The sequence below is a fragment of the Phocoena phocoena genome, chromosome 21 (genome assembly GCF_963924675.1).
Source record: "Phocoena phocoena chromosome 21, mPhoPho1.1, whole genome shotgun sequence".
Classification (NCBI taxonomy): Eukaryota; Metazoa; Chordata; class Mammalia; order Artiodactyla; family Phocoenidae; genus Phocoena; species Phocoena phocoena.
The window spans coordinates 22,737,694-22,759,117 of record NC_089239.1 but is presented as its reverse complement, the minus strand read 5'-3'; the positions used below and the strand labels follow the sequence as shown (position 1 = coordinate 22,759,117).

Here is a 21,424-nt window from a genome sequence, read left to right as displayed (position 1 = left end):
CGCCCGCGACTTCCGCTTCCCTAAAGGGCCTAAAGAGGTGAGCACGACAGCGTGAGACGTGTCGAACTCAGCGCGCCTCATGGCGGCCGCTGAAGCCCAACCGCCCGGAATCCTGTCCCTCACAACGCACGCGCACAGGGGATAGGGGGGAGCAGCTTGGGGCCCCGCCCCAAGGCGGGCGGGCCTGACGCCTCACGCTGGGCCAATCAGCTGGCAGACCCGCGCAGCCTCCTCCTCCTTTCTCCCCGCCAGCCTTTCTGGGTTCCCGGTTGCACGTGTCAGTGTTTGTGTACGTGCGGCTGCAGCTGGGCGGAGAAACTCCGGCAGCCCAAGGTTGGGCTGCTGGGGCGCAGCCAGAGCTGTGGCGCGGCGGGGAGGGGCCGGCCCGTTGGCCCTGGGGATCTTTAAATTCTCCTGCTCTTGGGCGGCTTGTGCTCTTACCTGTTTGCAGCGAGCGCCTCACCGCTCTGCTCTCCCAAGCACTCCAGTCCTCTACTTTAGGTGGGAGATGCTGTTGCTCGATTGCAACCCCGAGGTGAGACTCAGGCTGCTTTTGCCCTGCAGGCTTAAGTCTTCTAGGGAGGGCTAGCTAGGGTGATGGCTTACTGACCACTTGGCGTTGCCAAGTCAAGCCTCTTCAGAGTTGGAAGGTTTTTGGAGTGGAGGAAGATGTTCAATCCAGGGAGGGCATGAGCCTTGACAAAGGCGAGGGCGGTGCTGGAGCTGTTCTTTTCTCTTAGGTGGATAGTCTGAGGCATCTGCTGGAGACCGGGGCCTCCGTCAACGCACCCCCGGATCCCTGCGAGCAGTCGCCTGTCCACTTGGCCGCAGGTGGCGGCCTTGCTTGCTTTCTTCTCTGGCAGCTGCAGACCGGCGCTGACCTCAACCAACAGGTAACTAGGTAACTGATTGTTGCCGTGTGCAACCCTCCCCCTCCACCCCAAATCCACACAAACACTTCTTAGACGCCGAGATATTCAGTCGTTTCAATTATTAGAAACATGACTGTCGCAGCGATGTCCAATAGAAATATAATGTGAGACACGTATGTTAAGATTTTCTAGTAGCCACATTAATGAAGTAAAACGAAACATGAAAATTTTAGTAACCTAACCCAATTAATCCAAAATATTATCATTTCATATGTAATCAATATAAAACATTACTGATATTTTACATTTTCTTTTCATGTGTCTTCTCCATCTGCTGTGTATTTTACATTTACAGCACATTTCAATTCAGACTAGCCACATTTCAGGTGCTCATCAGCTGGATATATGGTTGCTGTACCACATGGGACAGCATTTCCAAGGTCTACAGCTCATTTCCAAGGGAACAATTGCTCCATTACCAAATTAAAAGTCTCAGGATAGCAATACTTGTGAGGCATGCTCACAACCAGTACAATTCCTTACAGAACTTTCTTAGGGTAGTTTGCATCTTCATTGAATATTAAAGTATGGTGAATTTTAAATTGTAATTTTTTTACTTCTGTAGGATTGTATTTTGCTTTTATTCACTTAAAACAATGTGTATTTGTAGCTGTGGCTGCACATTTTTTATTAATGACAACTTTGTATTTAATAGGGCACCAAGTGAATTTTATTTTAAAAAAAGAATTAAAAAATTCGGTCCAGTACAATGCATTTCTAACCCCGCTTCCTCAAATAGCTTCCTCAAACAATAGACTTCACCCACCAACTTCCACTAGAGTGTTTCGGGGAGAGACTAAAATGTGCTGTTTTGTCTGTAAGGATGTTTTTGGAGAAGCTCCACTACACAAAGCAGCAAAAGTTGGAAGCATGGAATGCCTCAGCCTGCTTGTAGCCAGTGACGCCCAAATTGAGTAAGTATGAAATCAGTGGCTTCAAATTTTATATTTTCTTGGATTAAACTAATCAGACTCCTACAGCTTAATTACATGATGCTTGCCGTTGATAATGTTTAAATGTTAACTTAGGCTGTTAATGACATCTAATACTATGTATTCAATTTGAATAAATAAAAAATGGATCCTAAGCAATCAGAGATACAGTTCTATTCATCTGTTATGGCAGTGTTACATCTTAGTTTTGGTTTAGAAAAGCCATTCTATAGAAGTTCTCACTGGCTTCCTTTGCATACTTAACTCATTGTAGTGAACAAAGAATACTCTTTCATTCGTGCAAAAATAAAATGCCCACTCTGTGCTGTACTCTGTGCTAGCCATTGAGGATAAATAGTGAGCAAAAATGGAATTCCTCTATGCTTCCTTTACCTCTTCTATTCTGCAACCAACATTTGTATAAGCCCAAAGCGCCTTTGTTAGGAAGATATTAAAAAAGGCTAAACAATTGTCAACTTTTACTTAACTAATTTTTTGTCTCAAATCCAGTTTATGTAATAAGAATGGGCAAACAGCTGAAGATCTTGCTTGGTCATGTGGATTTCCAGAATGTGGCAAGTTTCTTACAACAATTAAATGTATGCAGACAATAAAACCAAGTGAACAATCCAATAAAGATCATTGTGTTCCAGTGCTCAGAAAGAAACGAAGTTTTGGAAGTAAAGAAGATACAAATGGGAAAAGGAAGTGTTGGTAAGGAATTCATAGTTTCTTCTTTCTTCCTCCCTCAAGGATCTCTTATTTAGCACAGAATTTATTGTTTCATTTAAATATTGGCAGTCTTATTTCTAGTATAACTTTTCATTCTCATTAACACATTTTAATACTGGTTGTAGTAACTACTACCAGATTCTAGAGACCAAAAATTGTCCTGCATGGTGGAAGATTGGGAAGGAAACCTTTTTAAAAAAAGTTTTTAATGTTAATATGTTTTTTAACAACAGATGTCGTATTGGTTATGAAGAGGTGTGGAGAAGGTCTTCACTTCATGCAGATCTACTGCTCAGCTACAAGCTATGGCTTTTGGCTCATCAAGTGTGTCTAAGCACCTTCTAAGAAGGAGGAAAACGTTCTTCTAAGTGAAGATAACATTCAAGAATACATGTATTTATATGCCTGTAACATTCTGGTTGTGCATGCTTTGTCTTTTAATTTATTAAAGGAGTGTCTAAAGAATAAATTCTTTTCTTTGTGTAATATTTACAACCTTTACAAAAAAATCATAGAAACCATCAAACTACACCCAGGATTCAATTTGAAATTAAATTTATTCTTTATCAACAAATTTATAAAGTACAACTTTACTACAGTCTTTGAGTCCAAGATATTTTAAATAGTATTTGGTCGCTGAGGAAGACATAAGTTATAGTAAGCATCGCTGTTCCAAAAGTCTGGACCCTTCCATCCACACCAGCCCTAGATTTGGGAGAAGGGAAAGGAAAACCTTTTACAAAGTTATAGGGCTACATGATTGAAACTGTAACATTTTACAATCCTGCTCTGTCAGCAGGGTCTTGGAATAAGGCTCTAAATACCTATATAATTCAAATATTTGAGTTCCTGTAAAGCATAGAAAAGTAGCTTATCTGGTTCCATTTCAGACAGAATTCTATGATATTTAATCATAGGAATCATTAAAAATGAAAAGCTTCATTATGGTACTGTTACTCAGTACCACATTTTATTGATTTCAAGATGCATAGTTTTATAATTCTGGCAGTCGATGGCATGTGATAGTTTAACTGGCATCTGTCCATAACAAGACTACAGACAGTGAAAAAGACTGAACTAGAAAGTGGGGAGCCACCAAATTGGCCACTGCCTTGATCCCGATTTCCCAGCAGTGATACGTGGCAGTGAGAAATCTGAGATTGCCCTTGGAGTTGCATTCTATGCCCTTCGTTTTCCTCAGGCTGTAATCATGCCGCTTTCCAATTTTATGTCAGTATTAATCCTTTTCCCCAGCAGAGAAAATTGCTTTCAAACAAAATCTCATTGTGAATATAGAAGTTTATCAAATTTCTTCTAAGGCCATTGATTTATCAATATTTTCTTAAAGACCCAGCTCACGACTTGTCTGTGTTACATCATTCTGAAATGAAATGCTTTGTTTGCAAATACCTGTGAGGAGACTAGTGAGGATTCAAAATGCCACCATGTGAGTGACAGGTAGTAGTTTTACCCCTTACCCTACCTAACTGGGAAGCTGCTGGGCATTCTTGCAGCGACCTGAAGTCAAAGGTCATAGTTCCTACAGGAGAAGATGGTGTCTTAGTCTGTTTTTCAGTGTGGAGGTGGGAGGGTTGAGTAGACATGCTCTTTAGGTTTTTCTTTTTTTTTTCTTTTTTTAATAAATTTGTTTTATTTTTGGCTGCATTGGGTCTTCGTTGCTGCACATGGGCTTTCTCTAGTTGTGGCGAGCAGGGGCTACTCTTCGTTGTGGTGAGCGGGCTTCTCATTGTGGTGGCTTCTCTTGTTGTGGAGCACGGGCTCTAGGCACGCGGGCTTCAGTAGTTGTGGCTCGTGGGCTCTAGAGCACGGGCTCGGTAGTTGTGGTACACGGGCTTAGTTGCTCCATGGCATGTGGGATCCTCCCTGACCAGGGCTCGAACCCGTGTCCCCTGCATTGGCAGGCAGATTCTTAACTGCTGTGCCACCAGGGAAGCACTAGGTTTTTCATTTTTATTCTTCTGATTGCAGAAATAAAGATACATATAAAGTTCAAATGAGGTGAAAAGTAAAAATTAAAAAAAATCCTCCATCAGTCCTGCCCCCCCCTCCACAGGTAACCACCATTAAGTTTGGTTTATTATCATTGAGAACTGTTTCTTTACATAAACAAACTTTTTTTTATCATCTCATATTTTTCAGCAAAACTTTCTCTAATGAATTTCATGTCCTAAAATCTGTTTTCTTAATAATCAATAGAAACAAGGCTTATACTTTCTCTGTTTTAATCTTTCTGTGGTCTTTTCACACATGTGGGCCATCTCCAGGTAACCAGACTTAAATTGTTTCCCAGAGAGGTGGGTAGAGAGGGTACCCAAACCAGAAACTGGGGGAGTCAGTAGGGGAGCCAGACTTCTTTCCTTTGAGGTGACTGGCTTGGGAACTTCAAACAGGAAAGCTCCCCAAGTGGGTAAACAGAGGTCAGGCAGAGGTGCAAATGGCCCTCTGGCCCCTGCCATAGACTGAATGTGTCCAAGATTCATATGTTGAACCCTAATCCCCAATGTGATGGTATTTGGAGGTGACTGGGTTATGAGGGTAGAGCCCTCACGAATGGGATTAGTGCCCTCATTAAAAGAGGGCCCAGAGAGCTCCCTCATCCCTTCCACCATGTGAGGACAGTGAAAAAAACTACCATCTTTGAACTAGAAAGTGGGCCTCACCACCCACCAAATTGGCCAGCACTTTGATCCTGGATTCCCCAGCCTCCGGAACTGTGAGAAATAAATTTGTTGTTATAAGCCACCCAGTCTATGGTATTGTTAGAGTAGCCGGGATGGACTAATAAGACAGTGCCTTAGATTCTTGAGTCACGTGAGAGTCAACAGCACTTCTACTGATGGCGCGGCCTTGGCCTCAAGGTTTCTTGCATGTGTGAAGAGAGCAAAGGGTTTTTGCTATTATAAAGTTCTACAGAAATATAACTAGCAAAGGAGGGCTTCCCTGGTGGTGCAGTGATTAAGAATCCGCCTGCCAAGGCAGGGGACACAGGTTTGAGCCCTGGTCCGGGAAGATCCCACATGCCACGGAACAACTAAGCCCGTGCGCCACAACTACTGAGCCCACGTGCCACAACTACTGAAGCCCGTGTGCCTAGAGCCCATGCTCCGCAACAAGAGAAGCCACTGCAATGAGAAGCCCGCCCACCGCAATGAAGAGTAGCCCCCGCTCGCTGCAAATACAGAAAGCCTGCGTGCAACAATGAAGACCCAAGGCAGCCAAAAATAAAATAATTTAAAAATAAAAAGATTATTGCTAATCACATAAAACAGACATCTCAAGTTAATGCTTTAAAAAAAAAAAAAACACCTAGCAAAGCAGAGTGCAGTTCTCAGAGAAGGCAAGCAGGGACAATGCCTTACTCTATCTGATCGCATCAGAAAACCCTACCTAGTTAATTCCATTTAGTCCAAAGTCCGTCAAGCCAGCCAAAAAGAAGTAATTTTCTTATCTGTATTATGCCTCTCATTAAAGTCCTAAGGCGTCTCACTGCCTTTAAGATAAAATCTGAATGCCTGGCTCCTCTGCCTGGCTCCCGGCACTCATCCCCGATTCACCTCCTGCCTGTCCCTCCAGCTATCAGCCACACCACTTCACCAACTCTAATCATGTTAAAACTGCCACAGCTCCTGGAACATGCCCTGCTTTCCTTTCACTGTCTGTAAGTGATGCCTCTGCAGGAGCAGCCTTGTGAGCTCCAAGACCCAACGCAGCCAAAAAAAAAAAAGAGCAGAGAAACCTTTTTATGGGTACTAATGATATTGACTTAAGTGACAACATGACAAAAATGAAGGGTAGTGGATAGGATATATTCATTGGCTTATAGCTGGAAAGGCTGTATGCATTCTTTGTAATTTTAATATATTTGGCAAAGAATATAAAACTTATTTAAAACTCAGGTTAATTATGTCTTATAACACTTCCCTCCTAAAGATTTAGTACTGAGTTTCATGAAAATTTAGTACTAATTTCTCATGAAAACTCAGTACTAAGTCTGAATTAGTTGCCCATATATTAACTTAAATTTATACCTTCTTTAGCTGGTAGTTTAAGCATCAACAAATACTCTTAAATCTGTTTCAAATATAACTCCTTCATAGAATGAGATGAAGTTATATGTAAATAAATTAAAGGCAGTCAAGCCTCCATAATGTCCAGCATACTGCTTAACTAATTTCTGGTTAATTCTAAAATTATAAAGGTTATATATGCCACTGTATTTCAAGGCATTGATATATCTCACTATATTTATATTTATGCAAAGCTGTAAGTCTCCAGAGGAATATATTTATGAGTTTCGCATTCTATTAAGTTTAATAACTGAGAAAGTCTTGATAAATCTAAGCTAAATTTTGTCTTTCACAATTTACTTTAGTTCCCCCTTGTCCTCTGTATCTAGAGAGACAGTTACTCATCACAGCCTTAGAATCCCTCCTTACAGTGAGGACCCCTGCCCTCAGTTCATAATCCATCTTTCTGTTAGCTGCCAGTTTTCTATCCTTTGGTTCTGGGTTCTTTGCCTTGTATCTAAATTTGTGTTAAACAGACACTTACCTTTTCTAAAATAACTTGTAGATCTTCAGCGCCTGTATAATGCGGATCTAAAATCAGAAATTTTATCTGTCCTGTAATCTCATTCCATGCAACTCCTAGTATTGTGTGGGCCAAAACTCCTCCCCCTATTGAAGAGGAAATATGAAATGAGAGGGCATATATTAATCTCAACTTCCCATTCAATTTCAATTTAAAAAGATTATTTTGCCTATTAATTGATCTAACAGCATTAAAATCAACTGGGGTACACTGTAAATGACACAATGTCAAATATACTCTGAAAAGATAAAATTACATCTTTAAGACAGAAAAGAAACAATTGTATCTATAATCATATTAGGTTTATATTTCACTGCAATATCCATGGAATTACCTAGACTGGATTTAAAAAGGGCCACAGAGGGTCTAAATTCCACCCAACGGAGTAACAATCACTGCTGTTGGTACCCCTCTCAGCAGCTGGGCAATGCTGCCGCTGCTCTGAGTACCTCCAAAGGTGCTGCCCAGCTACTCTTTCAATATTTTCTGTATTTTGCTGAAATCTGCCTACCCGCATTTCTTACACACCAGTCTTACCTTGCCTTCTGTCATCACAGGACAAGTCTTATTTCTCACAGAATCGTGAATCTTTAGATTAGCTAATCCAATCCTCTTATTTTACAAATAAAGCCCGAGAGGTTAAGCAATTTGCATAATGTCACACAGCCAGCCAAGTTAGTGCTAGCCATGACTTACAATGCTCAGTTCAGTGACCACTGCCTCTTTTCCATTCTGCTCTCAACTCTTCAAGTATTTGAACACAGTTATCATTTCTCTTCTTAGCCTTTACTACTTCTGGTTATTATCTTTTTTGTAACTTTCCTCCTGGCCTTGGAAATTTTAAAATAATATCCAGAGGAAGTATGTATGATGTAAAAGCTAATTTTAATATGTTTAAAAATGACTGATTTTATATGCCATTACATATTTTTATTAACCATAAGTTTCACATACTCTCCACTCTACCAAAAGAACCCGAGATATCCAAACACCTTACCGATCATTACTGGCGTTCCTTCACTCTGGAAATGATTAACCAGTTCCCGTCCCTGAGAGGCTATTTCAGAACCTTGGCTAGAAAGAAACCATTTTCTATCAGATGAACTATTTCTAAGATAGTTGGGAATATATGAATAATGTTTTGCTGTGCCAAAACTCACTTTTTAATCACCATACACTTCACTACTTAATCTATCACTTATTTGTTAGCACTGATTTCCACAGCCAATCCAAACTGCAATTGTGAAATCAGAGGTATTAAAGTACTTGGACAATAAAAATAATAACACTATAGTTAGCAAGGTTGTTGTAATAGATGTATTGAAAACATAAGCTCATAAATAAGGAGTAAGCTAGTGATGGTCATAGATATCAATCTTATATTAATATTTGCTCATATTTTAATACTAGAATTGTGATTAAAATATATTGGAAAAGATAAAATGAATGTATTATTTGGATACATTATTAATTTATTAAAATCTTAGGAAGAAAAAGAGTAGGAGATAAACAAAAAGGTCAGTCATAGATCAACATTTGATTTTTTCCTTTCAAGACGTCTCTGCCTTAAGCATTAAAAAACTAGACCTTCTGGGGACTTCCCTGGTGGTGCAGTGGTTAAGAATCTGCCTGTGAATGCACGGGACATGGGTTCGATCCCTAGTCTGGGAAGATCCTACATGCCATGGAGCAACTAAGCCTGTGCGCCACAACTACTGATCCTGTGCTCCCTAGAGCCCACGCACCGCAACTACTGAGCCCATGTGCTGCAACTACTGAAGCCCATGCGTCTAGAGCCCGTGCTCCACAACAAGAGAAGCCACCGCAATGAGAAGCCCACGCACGGCAATGAAGAGTAGCCCCTGCTTACCACAACTAGAGAAAGCCCAAGCACAGCAATGAAGACCCAACACAACCAAAAAATAAAATAAAAAACTAAATAAAAAGAAAAACAAAACAAAAAAACTACACTTTCTGTAACTCTACTCAAAACTGATATATTTGCAAGTTTTCCTCTTCCAGACTAAGATTAGGCCTAGAGCATATAAGCAGATACCACAAAGTTCACTCATAAACTCAAACATCTTCTAAAATATAACAAAAAAAATTTAGGGCTAGAAAAATGAGATTTATAAAGCAAGGAGGCAATATGGAGGAAGAGAAAAGAGTGACAACAAATGTGGGGGAAAATGCGCTTTTTCTTTTAATAAAAATGACAAATTCTCTTTGAAATGATTTCTCAGATTTCTTAAGGTGTCCTTACCTGACAAAAAGTATTTTTGAAGTTATACCAATCAAATGGTTCAGTACCAGCTGCACCTCGATAGATCCAATCCACTGCCGTGATCCGACAAATGTTGCTGGTTTGTCCCCAGCATCAACTAGAGCCTTTGTGTATTTAAAAATACAAAAAGATCCATACACAAGACAGCTATTAAAAATTACGTTTAGGGCATTTTCCCTGATTACCAGTATTTATACTTTTTTTCTTCAAAACAGAAATAAGTCTGCACCATGAGGTAGGAATAATTATTAATGGTATATTAAGGGTTAATGAAACATCCAACTGATTACAATTCAAAATGGCATGTTCTGTACCTGCTGAATTTCTCTGTGTGTTGGAATGGATCTCTCTGTGTATCCCTGGTGTCTGAACCAAGAGCAGATAGTCTGCAGAGACCGATAAGCACAGCCCCAGCCATTGTCATCGATCCGATCCTGCATATAATGATGGTAACCATATATGCCCTGGACCACAGAAATCTATATAAAAAGAAGAAACATAGTAAAATATTAACTTAAGATAGATGTATATATTATATTACACATACACATACCGAGTCATTTTACTATTCTTGGAGCTAGACTTACTTTATTTAGTTCCTTATAAAAAATTTTTTTAAAAAGAGGAAATACTCCCCAACTCTTTCAATGAGCCAGTATACTACTGGTACAAAAGTAAAGTAAGAACAGTATGAGAAAAGAAAATTATAAGACAATATCATTCATGAACACAGATGCAACAATCTTAATAAAATATTGGCAAACTAAATCCAGCAGAGAATAAAAAATAATAATCATAACCAAACTATCATGAATGCAAATCTAATATTGTTTGGAGATTTGCGTTGGAAGTATTTAGGAGTAAATAGCATGATGCCTGTAATTTTCTTTGAAATGGCTCAAGGGGAAAAAAGGAGAAATGAAGCAAATATAGCAAATTGTTGATATTGTTGCATATATGTAACAAGAGACATGTACAGTAACGTTCATAGCAGGGTTGTCTAAATAGCAAAACAACCTGGGAAAAAAAATGATACCAAGGTATATTATCCAGCAATAAAGAGAACTGAACTATAGTTATACACAATACCATGGATAAATCTTAGCTACATGATATTGAGTGAAAAAGCAAGTTGCAGAAGACTATACACAGAATGACACCATTTTGGTAAAACTCAAAATCAAGCAAGACTAAAAGCAACATTGTTGAGAGAATATATACATATATGGTGAAACTATTAAAAGAAAGTGAAGTGAATGATGAACGCAAAACTCAGTATAATAGTTCCTCCTGGGTGTCGGGGAGGCAGAGGAGTGGATAGGAAGGAGAACACAGTCAGACTGGCCACGTCCTAGTTCTTAAATGGGGCAGGGAGCTCTCCAATATTGATTTCTTTACTGTGCTTTATAACTTACATGTATGTTACATGCACACATTAAGTATCATATAATAAATATTAAGAAATATATAAATGCTTCTTGCATTTTTGCAATACAGATAACCAACCATTTCATTGTCAAAAAACAATCAGTATTTATTCAGTACCTTCTGAGTGTCCCGGCGCTTAGTAAAGAACTATTAGGAATGAAAAATGAATATATGATATAATACTTACCCTAGAAGAGTTCCAAATATAATCTGAGAGAGAAAACATTTATGTCATAATCTACGGGGAAACTATCAAGAGTTATGTTGCTTGTTAGAGACTCTAAGTTTTGTATTTCCTATTCTATGATTCTATGACTGTGACAGAACAAGATTTTCAATCAGGAACAGGTCTCTCAAGATTTCCTCCCATATAAGCAAAATAAGTGAAATCATTCAATGTCACTGAAATGTTGACTAAAGTCTCATTTGTATGCATGTAACAGTGAGTGCCCAGCCAGAGCTGTTCTATGCGAAGCTGGTCTGCCCATAGCTCTCGCAGGTGAAGCTGCTGTCCCAAGTGCATGCTGATGGCCAGAACCGGAAGCGGGCCCCTAACTGCCCTAGGGTCAACGTTGTATCACGTACTCATCTTTAATTCTTAAGATTTCCTTACAAAGCACCTGGAGGCTCAGCAGGTATTGAATAAATGCCATGACAAGATGGGCCAATCAAGTTTTCTCTTACGGGAATTTGAATTGAGAGGTGCAGAGTGAATCAGGCAGTAAGTGCAAGGAATGAAGATGAAACAATGCATGCAATGAGCAGCTCTGAGGGAGAGTAGGAAAAGTTATGTCAGGCTGAAAAAATGAGGAAACAGAAGACGAGGCTAAGAAAAGGTAGAGTAAAGGGAAGGAACAGGCCAGTTAGGATCAAAAGCACCCCCAAAGAAAGCTGAGGAATGCCATCAAGGAGTGAGAGTACGCCTTGAGACCGAGGCCAGTCACAGCGCTGCCTTGTTCTAAGAGGCCCAGCTGTACGATTCCTATTCTTGGTTGCCCATGAGATCCTCTCTTACTAGCCTGCATGCATCCTTAGAGGAACCCTTCCCCCACACTCCTTTTCTGAGCTACCTTTAGTGAAAAGATCTACCCCTTACAACTAGGTATGTGCTGTACAGGAAACATGTAGTGCTTTATTAGCCTTCTCCTACAGTGTGAGTTGTGTAGAAATATGCCCTTAATTAGCATGATTTCTCAGGTTCAGAATGGAAATCAAATGGGACAAGCCTTTAAAGAAATTAAGGAATGGAATTTTAGTAAGAGAAATGTGCTACACACTATCTATTCCTAACCTTTTTAGACCACTGTGAATTACTGCTATCTTAAGCAATGATCATTAAAAGAAAAGGGTGGCAAAGTATGTTTTAGGGACGATGATACCCGTTATGAATTGATCCTTACAACTTCCACTGGGTACAGACAAAAAACAACTAATGACACTTATGATCAATTGACTCACATAAAGAATTACTAAACTCACCATACCAGTCTCTATGTTAGGTGGATTGAGATAAGTATGTGGATTTCTAATGTAACCATCTTTGTATGGTTCATCTGGAAAGTGGTAAGCATTAGACCTTTTGAAATAAGGTCTGTCATGAGGCAGATTGAAGAGATCGTGTAACTCCTAAATGAAATCAGAATCAAGAGGAAAGAAGAGAAAAAAAGTTAAATGATTTAGATTCCTAGTCAATAAATAAACTCAAACTAGATACAAAACAGAAAATTTACTATATATTGGTTATAAATGTTATCAAACTCACTTATGATTTAATTCACTAAGGTCAAAGAAAGTGAGATTTAAACTAAAACCAAAAATGATTTATTTTTGTTTATCTATGTATATGGATAGAAATTGGAAGGGAATGTAGGAAAATGATAATAATTCGTTAGAGTCAGAGAACTGAGATTATTTAAAATTACTCACTATAACACACTCTGTTAAAATACATCCAGGCTAAAGACTGGTTTTGAAACAGCCTCATAAATGAGTAAATTATAATTAACAATGATATAATTATATCAAAATATTTTTTAAAAATCATGCTTAGAGTACTTAACAAATATAAGGGGTAGTGATTAAATTATAGAGATTGGTGGCATGAAACCAACCAATACGGCATCAGAATAAAAATACACATATATGTTTAAAAGGCAATATATTCCTGAATGTTAAAAACACGTTAATAGTTACTTTGAAAAGTCTGACATCTTCTTTTGCTATTTCCTATGTATTCTAGCAGTTTGAATGGGATCATTAGCGTATGTAACTGTTGCCTCTGCAAGTCAATTCATCTGGCACTTACAGAGAGGTACAGAGGGTTACATTGTTATATCTCTTTTCAGGGACAGAAGAAACTGGGAAGATAGTCCCATGGTATAATTTGATGGATGCCAGGCAAGGCCACACATCAAAAATACGTACTCCCAAACCAGTCATTTTGCCAAGAAATCTCATTTCTTTGAATGCTGATCATGTTTTCTTCAAGATGCCTCTAATAAAACCCAAATAACCCTCGGACTTGGGGGATGGAGTAATACTATAAATCCTAATTAGAAACAGCATAAATCCTAATTTCCCTTCTCAGACTCTAATCTTGTCTCTTTCACAAATCTGGAAGTAACAGAAGAGAAGAGGAATATATTAAGTAACCCTCATCAGCTGCTCCAGGCATGTAAGCATCTTTTCAGTTCTAAATTTCATTACAGAAAAATAACATATGAACTACACTGAGCATATGAAATTTAAATGTTACATATGGTTTAGCAAAGTATTTTTTTATTAATAATACTTTAAAAAGTTATAGAACAGAAGTTAAATAGGTGTAAAGCTAATAGTCTGCGTCCACACTTTAAAATTAAATCACAAAACAATGTCCATTTATTAGAAACACATAATTAAACACAAAACGAATGATAGCTGTATTTTTTTTTAAGAAAAAATGAATTGGTTTCACCTTTCTGTAGGCCTGCAGCTGATCATCTGGAATTCCTGATGGATATGAAATTGTTACAAGATTTTTTTCCCCTGGTAATAAAAAGTGCAGTGGTTCAGGGACCACGATAGATGTTCCTTTCATGTATTTCAAAATGCATTTTTCCATATCAGTTAGTTGATTATGAATTGCATCAACTAGACGTTTACGAACTCTGAGGGGGGGGAAATATACAAGTGCATTAACAGAAGTTATAGTAGTTTATGATATATGAAAGTGTCGAGTGACTATATTCCTAATGTATCCTTGATTGGACCAGGTTTATTAAAGGAAGTCTAAAAAATGCAAAGTTAAATGTTAAATAAACTAAATTTCCTCTGTGTAGATAAAGGGAAAACCCTACAGGTTTTGCACATTACTCTACTTCCTCCAATAAACATCTAATTACTAGATGACTCTTAGTTTAATAATAAACAAAGAGTAAATCATAGTAAAAACAACAACAACCCTGAATATGCCTATATGATAATTTAAAATGAGCTCTGATTACTTTGGGAGAGGGTCCTCATTTAAACGTGGCAGTAGTATTAGAAAATACCTACTTTCCCCACATTTCTTCTGGAGCAACAGGTACAACTGCATCGACTGGTAAAGTCATATTAACATAGTGGTGTCCTCCGCTTTCTCTTTCAATGATGGGTGTTACAGCTGCCAGAGGGGTTGACATTTCCAGCATAAGATCTATATTTACTATCTGATGCTATAAAGATAAACAGTAAAAGTTAACTTGTAGAACATCGAACAATAATATAAAAGGTAAGTAAAAGGACTTTTTAAGGACCATATAAGCTATATTACAGTAAACTATTGAAAAGCACAAATCTTAGCTTAAAGAAATAATCTTCCCTGCTTCAAAATAATCTGAGAAGGGGAGAGTGAGTGGGAAGTAAAGGTGAAATCAGATTGATAACGTATTGGTAAACATTAAAGTTAGGTTCACCAGGCTTCATTTATCTATTTTCTCTACTTTTGTATACATTTAAAAATTTCAAAACAAAACAAAACAAATCAAATGAACAAGATACAATAACCACACACTGAAGCAACTTTTAAACATATATTATGACTATATACCTGTGGTCTAAAGACATAAAAAACTATAAAAAATATTGAACTCTATTAGTAGGTTTGATTTTGATAGTGGTATGGGAAAACAATTCTGAAAATGATTTCTGTATATTAAACAAATTTAGCAAAATATTAAGAGTACTGGAAGCCAGGTTTCTCACTGGGAAAAGGTCAGGAATTGTGTGAGGCTGAAGTAGAACTGGAGGTATAATATGATTTACACAGATAAATATGGATGTATGTGTTATATATGTATAGTATGTATATATACATGTGTGTGTTCCTTGGGGAAATGGCTGATTCCTGAGCTAGAACAAGGCAAGTACAAGATGTGTCTGGAACATCCTGTGGAAGAAAGCAGCAAGTACTCAAAAATATGGTGTCAAGAGGACACTGGAGCCAGCATGAAGTTTCTATTGGCCAAATCTTAGAAAATGTGAGCATCAAAATAACTAAGGACAGTAACAGTAACAGATAACTCTTTGCATAAAATAGGAATCCATGCTTCCATGCAGTTAATAAACAAACAGGGAAATGGAAAATCTCCCCCTCACAGTATAATGTCATCTAATAAGTGTAAAAGGAAACGACAGACTTAGAAAAATCACTATTTTGCAACCATCAGATTAATGTTAGATTCTGGCAAAAATTATCAATTGATGTTAGAAGTGATGGGTGAAAACCTGATGAGGAACAGGATATATATATAAACTTAAGGTATCTTCCCACAAAATACTTACTAATTTTAAGGGCAAAAAATAGTACCCTCACCGTGGAGAACACTGGCAGATACCACATTAAATGATCAAAGTTAACATCACTAATTCAAGAACAAACTGAGCATATGCTTCTTTCATATGACGTGCTGAGAAGGACACACATTACCTCTGTGGTATTCCTACCAACAATGACCACATGAATCTATCACCAGGAAGCCTAAAAGAAACCCAAACCCAAACTGAGGAACATTCTACAAAAGAACTGACCCGTATCCCTCAAAATGTCAAGCTCCAACGACTGGTAATTCTCAAATCCTTATCCACAGCCCACAGTTTTTTTGTACACACTCCACATTTATAAATCTAACAGCTCATGTGGACTCCTCACTGCTGTCTAAAACATAATGTGACCGAAACTGACCTCATGTCTTCCCCATCTTCCATCTTTACCCAAGCAAGAAGCTGATCATCCCACATCCAATTAGTTTCCAGATATAACCTATTCAATCCCCTAAATAGTTCTTGTATCCATTCCCTCCTCTTTATTACCGTAGCTACGTTTTGGTTTGGCTTCTCCTGAGTGGTCCCTGCCCACATCTCCAACCTCACGTCCACTCTATTTTCCTTACTAGTCTGGAAAAACACTAAAGGTATACTAACTTTGTACAACTTCCTGCCTTGAAGCAGCAGCTCCATTTTTCATCTCCAATATCTGGCAAAGTTTGTGGCACGTGGCAGGTACTCAATAGTACTGGTTCAAAAATCAACAGAACCAAAACAGTGTGAAGAAAAGTAAATCATTTATTATTTACTACCTCATATAGCATAATGTGTCACTGTCATGTTTCAGAATGACCCCTTTTTATTTGTTTTAAAATAATTTATAAACGGACTCAAGCTGTTTTATTTCTGTGGGAGCAAACAAGGCATCCAAAACACCCATTTAAGATATATATTATAATGGGACAAAAGTTTAGATATGTACACCAGAGATATAACCTCTGGCAAGACATTTAATTTTTCTGGACCTGAATAATCTGATCTGTAAAAAAAATAAGAAAGTTGGGTTAAGTAATTTCTAAGATCTCACTCAACTCCAAATTCAAGGATTGAACATTTTTATCACTAAGAAGACAGGTGATTTGCTTACCATGTCTGACAACTTTCTGTCTTTCTTCCTCATGAATTTTCGTTTTGTATCTTCTTCCTGTTCAAATCTAAATTTTTAATACACAAAGATGTTTACCATACGAAATGACGTTGTGAAAACACTTCTAGCCATCTTCAAGCATACTCACTGAATAAAGCGCATTATGTTCTTACAGGTGGAACTATCAGTCAGTTCTCCTGGAATGGTGTTCATGTCACTGTTAGGCCATATGTACACTGAACTGTGGCAGATTCGGAACACAAGTGCATTTGAAGAAAGCTTGGTTGACAGGTCACTCAACATATGTTTTAGTGCTTTCTTGACAAAAATTTCTAAATTAAAAGAACATAAATAGAATAAGAAAAATTGTAAACTTTTCAACATGAATGCTTCCAAGCACACAAAAGTACAGCACAGTAAAACTGACCCCTAAATATCCATTCCCTATATTCAATACTATAAAAACATTTTTTTTGCCTTTTTTAAAAAAAAGTTGACATAAAATTCATAGACCATAAAATTCACTGTTTCATGTGTACATTTCAGTTGCTTTTAGTATACGACAAGGTGTAAAATCATCACTATTTAATTCCAGAACATTTCATCACCCCCAAAGAAACCCTGGCCTGACCAGAGGTCATTCCCCATTCTCCTGTGGCAAATCACTAACCTACTTTTGGTCTCTATAGATCTGCCTATTTTGGATACTTCATAGAAATGGAATCACACATTACGTGGCCTTTTGTGTCTGGCTTCTTTCACTCGGCCTAATACTTTCAAGATTCACCCATATTGTGAACTCATCCATAGCATGAATTAGCACTTCACTCTTTTTATGGCTGAATAATACTCCATTGTATGAGCAAAACATGTTTTGTTCATCCATTCATAAGCTGATACACATTTGGGTTGTTTCTACTTTTTGGTTATCGCGAATAATGCTGTTATGAACATTTGTGCACAAGTTATTGTGTGGACATACGTTTTTAATTCTCTTAGGTGATCACCTAGGAAGAATTGCTGGGTCATACGGTAACTGTCTTTTTGAGGAATTGCCAAACTGTTTTCCAAAGAAACTGCACCATTTTATATTCCCATCAGCAATGTATAAGGATTCCAATTACTCTCAAAATACCTTAGTACTTATAGCAATAAAACTACTGAATGAAATTTAAATTTCTTTATAGTTCCATTCTTCCTTGGACTATATCCCACTAAGACTGTACAAAGTACTGTGCCTTGAAGTCACAGTTTTTTTCTCTGTGTGCTATGTCATCAACCTGATATTTGTCTGACTTCATTTTCAGGGATTTCCTTTTTACTTTACAGAATTTTTTTAATATGAAAAACATTTTCATGATTCCAAAGTCAAAACTATAAAATAGATATATCTGAAGAAGACAATATTTAAATACTTGTCCTAGCTTTATACTCCTAAATCCTAAACCTAGTTAACCTTGTGATTAAAATACTTATTTAACTATCACACTGATATCTTCATAAATAAATACCTTGAGATTGTGGTAGAGAAAAGATTACTTGTAACAAGTCAGATTAAAAGATATCCTGATATGTTTTAGATTTTTAGCTGCACTACAAAAGACAAACATAATTCCTGGATTACCTTCTGTTTATCCCTGAAGGACCATGAGGTAAAGTACCTAAATAATTGTGATGTCTTTAAGTTAAGCACCTTCTTCCCCTCAATTTCCTCATTAATGATTCCCTTCATTGAGTGTTTCAAAGAGTTTGATACAGGAGGAGGAATACTATCAAGTCAGAAGAAAAGCTCAAATACATTAATCACTAGGTAAAAAGTATCTGTAGTCCTTATTTACATTTGAAATTACATCATTATACCTGGTGACTAATATATTAGTTATACTTTGTGATAAGTTCATAGCAAAATATACCTTCAATTTATATTAAGTTGTAAAATGTAAGGCTTTATCCATACAAGTAACATATTAAGGAACAACAATACTGATAAGATAGGCCTAAAAGTGAGTTTTAGTCCTTGCAAAATGATTCTTATCTTGATGGCACATTAGAGAGTCACCTAAAAAGCTTACTGATGCCTGAGTCTCTGTCCTTAGAGACTTTAATTGGCCTGGAAGTGGGGATTCAAATGTGGACCAAGATTGAGAACAACTGTCTAATATGAAGGGATGGGTCAGAAAGAACATTCAGCTTTCACTCCCTCTTTCCAAAGGGCCAGTAAATAATCGTCAGTTGGTATCTCCTTCAAGGAACTCTGACACTGCTTATTCCTTATCTTTCTGAACTTCTTTGTGGCTCCTGACACCACTGATCACGCTTTTCTTGAGTGATTTCATTTAGTATCAAGGTATTAACTAGCATCCTTGAGAGATATTAAGTTCTCTTCTCTCCAGTTCTGAACGCTCCCCGCTAAGTTTCAGGCTCAAATGACCAAATGCCTGTTGGGAGCTGGCACTTGGCTTACTGTGGCATTGCAAATGAAACACTTCTCAAACACAGCTCTTCATCTTCTTCCTCTGTTATTCGCTGCCTCAGTTGTCAGAAACAACTGAGTCAGAAACAGGAAGACATCCTAGAATTTGGTTTATACAAACACTGCTGATTTTTCTCCCATAGAGCTTGCTTACCATTCCTAAACAACATGACATTCAAGAGGGTGGGCTCTTGAGACTCAGGGTTATGTACAGTTTTAAGTCTACAACGTACAAGTCTGGGTGCCTCTTTATATTGTGCTCATGGGGGATATTTATATTTACCGTGACAATTTTCTTTGAGAGGGCAGTAAAGTTTCTTAAGTAAGGGGACACCTTTTCCTAATGTGCACAGAGAGCCCCATGGGCTAGAGGTGGTGGGGAACAGTGTCTAAGTTTAAATCCAATTTATATCACTTACTAACTATATGACCTTAGACAGTTTATTCATCCTATCTCTCAGTTTCATGTGCAAAATGGTAAGAATCTCACTATATTTCATAATCAACTTTATAATAAAAAAGCAGAGTATTTGGGCAGACCTACCATTAGGAGTAGCTAGCTGAAAAGCTAGATCAAGGCCGCCTCTCATTCTGAAGAGTATATCCATAGTCTCTGAAATAACCTAAGACAAATGAAACCAAAATTTCATTGTAAAACAAAAACTCATCCTCATATAAATTAGAATCAAACTGAATTTAGGTTTAGGCATTAATTAACCTTGATTTTTCAAGCTATTTCATGAGTTAATTCCTTGTTTTACGGAGAAAAACAAAACACCCTAAATTCTAAATTAGAGGTTCTCAACCTTTGTTCCACATTGAAATCACCTGAGAAGTTTAAAATACTGATTCCTGGGCTACACCCCCCGAGATTCTGATTAATTGGTCTGGGGAGGGTCTAGGCACAAGGATATTTAAAACGTCCTCCATGTGAATGAGTCTAATGGGAAAAGGTTGAGGACCACAGCTCTAAGAAAGTATTTCTAAATTACAGTTTTAATAAATATAGGGTTTAACAATGACATGAAAAGATCAATGGAAAATAACTAGTTTAAGAATGGGACAAAAACACTGACCCTATTATGATAAGAATTGATGGTCAAGACAATGAGAGGAAACTACTATATCACTGACAGTGGGAGTATAAACTCTTAGAATTCTTCATAGGGTGATATGGCAATAAAAATCAAAAGCCTTATATTCACGAGCAGAAGCAAGAAGAACTACAGTCCTGCAGCCTGTGGAACAAAAACCACATTCACAGAAAGATAGACAAGATGAAAAAGCAGAGGGCTATGTACCAGATGAACGAACAAGATAAAACCCCAGAAAAAGAACTAAATGAAGTGGAGATAGGGAACCTTCCAGAAAAAGAATTCAGAATAATGATAGTGAAGATGATCCAGGACCTTGGAAAAAGAGTGGAGGCAAAGATCAAGAAGATGCAAGAAATGTTTAACAAAGACACAGAAGAATTAAAGAACAAACAAACAGAGATGAACAATAAATACAATAACTGAAATGAAAACTACACTAAAAGGAATCAACAGCAGAATAATTGAGGCAGAAGAATGGATAAGTGACCTGGAGGACAGAATGGTGGAATTCACTGCTGCAGAACAGAATAAAGAAAAAAGAAGGAAAAGAAATGAAGACAGCCTAAGAGACCTCTGGGACAACATTAAACGCAACAACATTTGCATTATAGGAGTCCCAGAAGGAGAAGAGAGAGAGAAAGGACCTGAGAAAATATTTGAAGAGATTATAGTTGAAGACTTCGCTAACATGGGAAAGGAAATAGCCACCCAAGTCCAGGAAGTGCAGAGAGTCCCATATAGGATAAACCCAAGGAGAACCACACTAAGACACACAAGAATCAAATTGGCAAAAATTAAAGACAAAGAAAAATTATTGAAAGCAGCAAGGGAAAAACGACAAATAACATACAAGGGAACTCCTGTAAGGTTAACAGCTGATTTCTCAGCAGAAACTCTACAAGCCGGAAGGGAGTGGCATGATATACTTAAAGTGATGAAAGGGAAGAAACTAACCAAGATTACTCTATCCGGCAAGGATCTCATTCAGATTCGATGGAGAAAT

At 37.7% G+C, this 21,424-nt stretch overlaps 3 protein-coding genes across 4 annotated transcripts in view; 1 reads left to right on the top strand and 2 right to left on the bottom strand.

Moving 5' to 3' along the window:
• The window catches only part of LRP2BP (LRP2 binding protein), a 57,935-nt gene extending 57,807 nt beyond the window's left edge, over nucleotides 1–128 (bottom strand). The window contains exon 1 of the mRNA XM_065899776.1: nucleotides 49–128. Within this exon, the coding sequence (XP_065755848.1) occupies nucleotides 49–81 (33 nt within the window). The 5' untranslated portion in view covers nucleotides 82–128. The remainder of the gene's footprint in view (nucleotides 1–48) is intronic.
• Nucleotides 129–405: 277 nt separating this feature from the next.
• On the top strand, nucleotides 406–3,065 carry ANKRD37 (ankyrin repeat domain 37). Of its 2 annotated transcripts, XM_065900023.1 has the most exons (5): nucleotides 406–535; nucleotides 741–893; nucleotides 1,755–1,846; nucleotides 2,375–2,578; nucleotides 2,830–3,065. In XM_065900023.1, coding segments are annotated over exons 1-5 (477 nt in total). In that variant the 5' UTR covers nucleotides 406–508; the 3' UTR covers nucleotides 2,831–3,065. The 2 variants fall into 2 exon arrangements, with proteins under 2 accessions (XP_065756095.1, XP_065756094.1); XM_065900022.1 differs by lacking the exon at nucleotides 2,830–3,065 and having other exon boundaries at nucleotides 509–535; nucleotides 2,375–2,582.
• A 72-nt stretch (nucleotides 3,066–3,137) lies between these two features.
• On the bottom strand, nucleotides 3,138–19,941 carry UFSP2 (UFM1 specific peptidase 2). Its single transcript, XM_065899922.1, has 11 exons — nucleotides 19,869–19,941; nucleotides 17,000–17,183; nucleotides 16,852–16,918; nucleotides 14,457–14,614; nucleotides 13,876–14,068; nucleotides 12,399–12,545; nucleotides 9,806–9,970; nucleotides 9,471–9,595; nucleotides 8,205–8,281; nucleotides 7,169–7,293; nucleotides 3,138–3,301 (listed from the first exon to the last, which is right to left on the bottom strand). Exons 1-11 carry the CDS (start codon nucleotides 19,930–19,932, stop codon nucleotides 3,215–3,217), a joined length of 1,392 nt encoding a protein of 463 aa, XP_065755994.1. The 5' UTR covers nucleotides 19,933–19,941; the 3' UTR covers nucleotides 3,138–3,214.
• Between the last annotated feature and the right edge of the window lie 1,483 nt (nucleotides 19,942–21,424).